The sequence below is a fragment of the Colletotrichum navitas genome (assembly GCF_030913465.1).
Source record: "Colletotrichum navitas strain CBS 125086 chromosome Unknown LY79scaffold_227, whole genome shotgun sequence".
In the NCBI taxonomy this organism is placed as follows: domain Eukaryota; kingdom Fungi; phylum Ascomycota; class Sordariomycetes; order Glomerellales; family Glomerellaceae; genus Colletotrichum; species Colletotrichum navitas.
Genome location: NW_026850773.1, coordinates 22,374 through 31,823, shown reverse-complemented (window position 1 = coordinate 31,823; position 9,450 = coordinate 22,374). Strand labels below are relative to the sequence as shown.

The 9,450-nt window shown below is 27.6% G+C and overlaps 1 protein-coding gene across 1 annotated transcript; it reads right to left on the bottom strand.

Annotated features, from left to right (window-relative positions):
- Positions 1 to 8,090: 8,090 nt before the first annotated feature.
- Positions 8,091 to 9,273, bottom strand: LY79DRAFT_530725 (major facilitator superfamily domain-containing protein; the record flags this gene model as incomplete). The annotated part of the gene is made up of 3 exons (XM_060556200.1): positions 8,091 to 8,532; positions 8,588 to 8,720; positions 8,796 to 9,273. 3 exons carry the CDS (start codon positions 9,271 to 9,273, stop codon positions 8,091 to 8,093), a joined length of 1,053 nt encoding a protein of 350 aa, XP_060406887.1.
- Positions 9,274 to 9,450: the final 177 nt, after the last annotated feature.

Below are 9,450 nucleotides of genomic sequence, written 5' to 3'. Positions count from 1 at the left end.
CTTTAGCTATATAATATTACCTAAGCGTATATTTAGTTAGTAATACTACTAAATTACGTTATTCTTGTCTACTTACCTATATAAATTTACTATTTTTACTTAGTAAATATAATAATAATAATAACTAAGCTATTATATAGTATTATAAAGGCAAGAACCTACTAGTAGATAACTTATAACTACTATTATAAAGAGAATCTCTAGATAAATTTATTAACCTTTAACCTTTGCTTATTAATATTATTACCTAATAATAGTAACTTTAGATTAATTAGTATATAAATAGACAATATAATTAGCCTTATAGATAGTAAATTCTTTATCTATAAAGAGAAAGAGCTTAAGAAGGCTACTTTTATAATAAAACCTAAGTAGTTACTTATAGCTAATAACTTTATTACCTTTAATAGTAGTATATTATTTATTATTACTAACAGTAAGCTTACCTTTTACTAAAAAGGCTAAAGTAAAAAGCTTTAACTTATTAATAAGAAATTACCTACTGCCTAGTAAAATTACATCTAGTAATACGCTTATAGTGTATATATTACTTCTATCTGCTAACCTAAAGCCTACTTTAACTATTTAGTTACTGCCTAACACTAATTACCTATAGTAGAGGAGATTAAAGCTCTAAACTACTAAATTAAATAGTAAATTAATAACCTTAACTATAGCTTATAATTCTTACTAATTAACTTTATAACTACTAAGCTTTTTATGTTTATTAATAGCTTATTTATAAATAACTATAACCTTACCTCTTAACTTAGCTTTATTATAGTCTTTACTAATAAATAAATTATTAAGTAACCTACTGTTAATAATAAAAGCTTTAAGTTAACTAGTAATATTATTTACTTTAGTTTAATAAAGTACAAGAGAGTTATATATAGTATATTTACCTCTAAGGTCTATAGGATAGTTACTAGCGCTAACGTTGCCTACGTAATTAGTACTACTCTTATAATAATTACTAACTGCCTTAAACTACTATAAATACCTATAATACTTTATACTAACTTATACTTACTTTACAAGTGCCTTATAAAACTTAGTACTACAAAGGAGAAGTAACTTATAATAGATATTATAGCCCTTTGCTAGTTATATAAACACTATAAGATTTATAAGATATAGTAGATTTATAGTAGTAATAACCTAGTAAATAGATTTATAAAGTTATTATTAAATAATATATTAAAGAAGCTAGTTAGTAATAGGCAGTTAGAGATATAAATAAATAGATAGGTTTCTTGTATATAATAGACTATATAAGCAAAAAGTATTAAATACTTTTTAGCTTCTTGTTTTTATTACGTTTTTTAGCTATTCTTTTAGATATAAATAATAGGGGATTTCTAGCACTATAGAAAGTTACTAGTGTTATAATATTAACTATTATAGATAAATATTAGAGTTATTAGGTTAACCTTAATAACTTATTACTAGTAAATCCTTAGATATTTAGCTATAGATTCTCTAAGGATTTATAGGTAATAAGTTAGTTATTTAACTAACTAACCTATAATAATTTTCTTTCTTTTTTTATATAATAGAGAACTAAGTTACCCTATTATTTATTAATTACTACTAATATATACAGTTAACTATATTAACTTATCCCTTAGTGTTACTAATAAATTAATAGTCTATAATAATAAGTAGAAGCTATATTATTATTATTTTACTAGTAAATAGTATAAAATTAACTTATTATTTTTATTTATAACTAAGACTATAATATATTTAACTATATATATAGTTATTTATAACTTAAAATATACTATAATATAACTTAATAGATTAAGTCTCTTATAAGTAACTAGTAAGTATAAAGCTAGAATATAGTAACTATATAATTAGCTAATTCTAAATTATAAACTTTAAGTAAATAATAACTAAGCTATTACTAGTTTAGCTACTAATACTCTAGTAGTTATTAAAGATACTAATATTTTATCTCCCTAAGTATAGTTAGCTTTTAATACTATTAGTAGTTTTTATACTATAATTAATAAAAATAAAACTAGTTAATTTAGGGAATTAATATATAGGCATAAGGAATTAATACATAAGCATAAGTCTTATATAGGCATAAGATATACACTCTTTAATTAGTCTAAAAAACAAATGTTAGTGTAACTAAATTCTACTAGACCTACACAAGGTAGCCCTCCTTTTCCTATCCCTCCTTATAATATCCTCTTTATAATAAGGTTAATTTATTTAACCTTAGGTTTATCTATAGTATTTACTTACTATAGCTTTATAACGCGTTCTATAGTATAAAATATAACTATTTTACTCTCTTACTATAGGTTATATCTTAAGAGAGTAACTAGTAATTAATTATAACTTACTACTATTATCTAGCTACCTACTATTATTTCCCTCCTCTAAAAGTAGCTATCTTAGCGTTACTAGTTCTATAAAGCTAGTAATCCTAAGGGGTATATAACCTTATAGCTAAGCTTTATTAAGCTTACTATAAGATATATAACCTCTTTTATACTATAAACTATATTACCTTAGTATAAAGCTAATACTCTACCTTACTTACTATTTTCCTAAAAGGATAATAAAAACTTAGTAACTATTCTCCTTTAACTTTCTCTAGAGTATAACCTTTTGCCTTCTTATAAGTAGTCTTAATAACTTCTTATCTTATATATAGTAGTTTAATAGTGCTTTTAACCTTATTTAATAAGTTATTAAGACTAATTAGTAGCTAATAATAGTACTCTCTAATAACAAGAGTATATTTATTAATAGTAAAAATAATAAGGTCTTTAAGCTAATCTACTACCTTATTTACTACCTTAATAATAACCTTCTCTTAAAGTAAAGCCTTTTTCTAAACTATAGCCTCTTACTACACCTAAAGCAATAGATTCTCCTCTTCTCTTATAAGCAAAATCCTAAATCTACTAATTCCTAGTAATCTAGAATAAACCTTTAACGCCTTTTTAATTAAGTTAATACCTTTATAAAGGCTAATAGATTTAGTATTATAAAGTAGTATAAATATTAGCACTATAGCTAGGTTATATAATATATATCTAATATAATTAGTTTAGTAAGCCTAGGCCTATAGAGAGTACTAGTATTTAATAGCGTAAGTCCTAAAAGAATAGCTATAAATAGTAAGTAATTATAAAGCTCTTTAAGAAGGTAATAGCTATTACTTATTATTTAGACTCTTAGTATAGTTAGTATAACTATAGTCCTAGCCTTAGGGCATCTATATATCCTTTTTATTATAAGGTAACCTAGCCTATAATAGACACTATTAATATAATAAGTAATAAGTTAGTATCTAGGTATATAATATATATACTATTATTTAAAAGTAGTTCTTAGATTCTTATTTACCTAGTAAATATCTATAACACTAGAGCTTATATAAACTAAGAGAAGCTAGATAAGTATTTACTTACTATAGCTTTACTTAAGCTATTTAATAAGTAAGATATCCTATATATAGTAAAGTAAATAAAAGATAAGCTAGACTAACTTATTAGCCTTATCTAGACCTTTTTTTACTGTCTATAAATATAGAAGTAATTCCCTAAAGTAATTAGTTTTAATAATACCTATAACACTAATTACTTTAAACTTCTACTCTTCTAGGCTACTAAATAGACCTACCTTAGGTCTATTTATAATACTATATTTAGCCTTATTAATAATAAAAGGCTAAAGGGTTTCTAGTTTCTCTTAGTAAGTATTTACTAACTTATAGACTAACACTTAGTCTATTACTTTACTATTATTATTATAGACTATAATAAATAGATAAAGGCTATACTAAATAAGTAGTTCTTTAGTGTCTAGTAATAACTTTATATCTACTATATTAATTCTAATATTATACTTAAGGCTAAGTAGAAGTAGCTTAAGGACTACACCTATAGTAGTAATAGTAGTAAGTTTAATAATAAGGCCTATTAGCTAATAATATAAGTAATAGCCTAGCTTAGTAATAAGGACTAGGCCTATATTACTACACTAGTAGATAAGCCTCCCCTTATATATATTATAAGGTCCTAATAATATAGAAGCTTATTATTTTTACTAAGACTAAGTATACCTTTAAGGAAGCTTAGACTAAGCTTTATAAAGAGTTTATTAACTAATACCTAATCCTCTAGTACTTATATATAATATACTTACCTTTAAGAGTACAGTAGGCTTACTACTTTATCTAAAAATACTAGAACTTTAGTGTTTATATTACCTCTAGTATAGAATTAAGTAATAATAATATTAAAGGTTATCTCTTAAATAGTCTTAGTTACCTATATTAACTTATTAATATTATATAAATATAATTAGTAACTAAGAGCTATACTTTAGGTAAGTATATATAGAGGATAAAGTCCTTTAATACTAGAGTATATAGGTCTTTACCTTAAGCTCTTTAGTAAACTTTATATACTACTTTCTTAAAGTGTCTAGTGTTAATTAGAAAGTAATACTAGCTAATAAAAAAGGTAATACCTTTTAGTAAAAGACTATTCCTAGACCTTATTAAAGAATATAGTCTAGACTATACTATTTTAACTAAGCTTAGTATCTTATACTACTATAAGATCTTTACTAAAATACTTAATTTAGTAGCTTTTAGTAAGTAAAAAGTATACCTTTAGTAGTGTCTTTAAAAAATATCTTCTTCTAATTTATACTACTAGATCCTTAATCTAAAGATTATAGTATTCCTCTATAGTAGGCTAAAAAATATAGTATAGCTTATCTTATTATAACTATTTTTACTAAAAAAAAGCTACTTAACTAGCTAAACCTATACCTTTAGTAAAAGCTAAAGTATAAAAAGTAAAAAGTAAAGTTATTTACCTAAAAGTAGAAATAAGTTAACACTAGCTAGGTCTATATAAGAGAGAAGTTAACTAAGTTAAAGCTAGATTTTAACCTTATCTTAGTAATAAATAAGAAGCTAGTCTAGTGTTCTTAGTAGTAAAAAGATAACAAGGAATTATATAAATAGATAGCTACTTTAGCCTAGTGTTTAGAGAATATAAAGTTAGTAAAAAATAGTTAGTAGTAATAATAAATCTTTATAGCTATATTATAAGAAAGTAGCTAGGTAGTAAGTATTTTAAATATAAAAAAGGTTACTTTTCTTAAGGTAAATAGGAAATAGGTATAGTAAAAGGGCTAACTTTTATAGCTATAGGAAGTAGGCCTAGTAAAAGAGGTAACCTTTATAGCTATAGGAAGTAGGCCTAGTAAGAGAGGTAACCTTTATAGCTATAGGAAGTAGGCTTAATAAGAGGGCTCTTTTTATAGCTATAGAAAGTAGGCCTAGTAAGAGAGGTAACCTTTATAGCTATAGGAAGTAGGCCTAGTAAAAGAGGTAACCTTTATAGCTATAGGAAGCAGGCTTAATAGGGGGGCACTTTTTATAGCTATAAAGCAGGCTTAATAGGGAGGCTATTTTTATAGCTATAAAGATAGTGCTTCTTATAGAGGCTATTTCCTATAGCTATAAAAAGAACCCCCTTATAGAGCCTATTTCTTATAGCTATATAGGTTAATTAGTTAATAGTAGAAAATAATAGTAGAATAGCAGTGTTAGTGTAATTACCTTTACTGCCTTTATAGGAATATACTTTTTTTTTAAACTAATTAGAGAAATAGAAACCTTATGCCTATATAAGACTTATACCTATATATTAATTCCTTATGCCTATATATTAATTCCCTTAATTTAATAATAAGTCTACTTTTTATACTATTAAGTACTTTACTAAGTAAGTCCTTAATATATTTATAGCTTTTACTAACTATATTAGTAAGCTTTTAATAGCTAATAAAGACTAAAAGTTAAGTGTAAAGTAATAGGTAGCTTAGATTTTTTAGTAAAGAATATTAAAGATTTTACCTAGCGTTTATATTTTAAATAATAAATTAAAATATAAAATATTAAACTAAAGTATATAAGGGGAGAATAATTAGCTAACTACTAAGCTATTCTCTAGTAATATACACTAGGCATTATCCTTTTTTTACTATATTATAATCTATAATTTAGTAGACTAAATAAATATCTAAGACCTTACGCTTATTATCTATAAAATTAGTAAAATCTCTACTTATAGTGTCTATTAGAATAAATACTTTACCTTTTACCTAGAGATTATAGCTAAAGGCTTAATTATTTAGATTAAAAAGAATATAGTAAAAGACTATATTTACTAAAAGCTAAGCTTAAAGGCCTTAATAGATATTCTAAATACTTTATAGCTAGTAGTAAAAATAATCTATACTATCTAAGATAATAACTTTATTACCTATAATATTAATAATAATATACTTTACTAGTGTATATATAATAAAACTAAAGAGAGTATATAGGCTACTACTACTATTTACCTTAAAATATCTTTATTTTATATTAAGTCTTATAGTTAAAAGTAACTTAGAATACTTAATAACTAAATATATAATAATATATATAAGCGTAATAATAATTAGCTTAAGGAATTAAGTATAAGCCTAGCTAATATAGCTAATATTTACTCTATAGATATAGTTTAGCTCCTAGAGAGTATAGAAATTAAGTAAAAACATAGTTATTCTTTTAAATTATAACTAATATATAATAATAATTAATAAATAGTAAAGGATTACCTATAGGGATAAGAATAAGGTAAATAACTTTATATATATAGTAAATAAAAAAAAGTATTTAAAGGATTATAAATAATACTAGGTAGTTATAATAATTCTATTACTTATAGTTTAGTTTATTTTATTTATAAATTATCTATATTTTAAGATAAAAAGTAATTTATATATAGGTAATTATTATACTATAGAATACTTATTCTATAGAGGATTTACTTTATAATATATAGGCTATTAACTAGCTATTAGCTAGCTAATGCCCTAGGAATATTAGGAACATTAGTAGAGTAATTCTCTAGGAATTCTCTAGGAATTCTCTAGGAATTCTCTAGGAATTCTCTAGGAATTCTCTAGGAATTCTCTAGGAATTCTCTAGGAATTCTTAGAGAATTATTTAGCTATTTATACCTAGAAATTACTACTATTTATAGATAAATCCTCTGCCTATTTAGAAAAAGGAGAGGCATTAAATTTATAATTAATATACTTATACTAAAGTATAATAAAGATTCCCTTAGACCTCTAGAATATTATACTATTTTCCTTAGAGATAGTATTTCTACTATTTAGTATACTATAAAGTAAGATTAATATTTATATTTACTTTTATAAGTACTATAAAATACTCTTTATAAACTAAAGTAAGTGTAGTAAAGTTATTTAGAGTATAGTATTATTTAAGAACTTTAGTTAAAGCCTAAAGTAATATATCCTTTTAGTTTAAAACTTTATTATTAGTTACTTTATTAAGAATCTTTATTTAAGCTAGGCTAAGTAGTACTAGGTTAACTATAGATTAAACCTAAGCCTTAATCTTTTTATATACTTATTTCTTATTAAAGAATTTATTAATATTATTTTTTTATATACTTTTAATTAAGTAAAGTATAATAATATTTATAGTTCTAATTATAGCCTATTAAGATAATAGCTTATCTTTATTATATTCTACTAGCTAGTTATTAAATAACTAGTATTTTAGCTTATCTTTAAAGTTCTCTTAAGAATTACTGTCTAGGTTAATATAGTCCTATAAATTCTTACTATAGGCGTAATATTTAAGTATAATATACTACTTAGGCTAATTATACCTAGTAACTAGCTTAATTAACTTATTAAAGTCTATTAACTTCTTAGTTTTAGTTATAGTAACTTAATAGATTAAAATTAACTAAGAAATAGTTCTAAAATAAAAGATTAAGAAATATAGACACTAGATTTAATTATAATATCTAGAGGGTTCTTTATATAAAAGCTAGGCTTATAACTGTAATAAACTGCAGCGTCTTGTTATATAAGAGAAAAGTAGTTAACCTATTAAGAAACTATATATAAACCAGAGAAGCAGTAGAAATACCTTTTCTAGACGGTCTGTGCGGGTAGTATGCTACATCCTGTGGCGGCACTGCTGGCACTAGCCACACGAAGCTAATCCAGCTTCACGACAGAACAACAGTGTTCAGGAGCAGGAAACGGAAATATCTCACCTGCGACCATGACCAGCCGTATCGCTTCGTCACGTACTGCAAAAGAATCTCTTGCGCAAAGCGGCCCAGCGTCGTCAATAAAAAAGTGAAGAGCAGTAAGAGGACGCGAGAACTTCTCCACAACATCCATAGCAAGGCCTTGCCCAGCTTTTCCAGCTCTGACCGGATTGGATGGTGCCAAGGTAGCGACTGGGTTGTCTCGGTGGGGCGATATCTTGGTTCTCTAGAAAGCGTTTCGGGGAGCATAAGAGATACAACAGTACCCAAGACAAGGCAGCCCAAGCCTGTGTAGATGGGGAGCCAAGCGTCTATCTTCATGAGAAAATAAACCAGAGGACTAGCGATCAACTCGCCTCCGACCACAGCGGCAGCAAGATAGGACAAGATAGTGGATCTTGCTAGATAGTAAGCCGGCTAGTCATGACGGCTGGATAGGAGAGGGGGAATACCTGTGCTCTGCACTCACTACATCCCCTGCAATAGTAAAGACCATAGCGTTAAAGACAGCCGGACCACCACCAATAAAGGTAAAGACAGCAGAGAGCCATGTTGCACGTGGAGGGAACACATTGGGCAGAGAGCCTGTGTTTCAGGTTAATCACAACGATTAGAAGCTTATATAAGGGGCAAAACAGCTTTCACAGAAACGCCACTTACAGACGAGAATGTAGAAGGCACTGGCCAGAGTGATTCCTAACAGGGAAAGGCTGAGCACCCACTCCCGCCCCCGTCTATCAGCGAGAAAGCCGTACGGAACGGCCGTCATAAGGCCTGGAATGAAATCCAGCGTGCTTTGCCACCCTCTGATAATCGACAACTCGTTCTGGACAGCCTTGGTCTTGCATCGCGATTCACCAGCGTTGGGGGGCAGATCCCAGTTGAGGTTGTGGCATATGATGTCCTCAAGCACTTGATTGAGCGGGATGGTGGCAAGGTACGCGCCCAACTCAATGAGGATAATGAGCAAGATACAAGTAGCGACGATGCTCAGACGCGCTCGTGGTATGGACTTTGTTCTGTGGGCATCTGGTGAGGGTGGGTGGGACTCGTCGCGGAGGACCGGAGCTGCGATCAGGGGGGTTATCTCGCTCTCCTCATCATTGACAGGCCGACTTTCGTGATGGTCTCGAGTCATGTTGTTAACGTGTGGTATGGTATATGGTCTGCAGGTGGTTGTTGGTTGTGTTGAAACTCGAAAGGAATCTGTACGAGGTTGGGGCGCTCGCCTTTGCATATAATCCTGGAATTCGTGGACCCTCACAGTCATGCCTCATCTATCCGTACTTGGATATAATTCGAGTGAGATTACGGA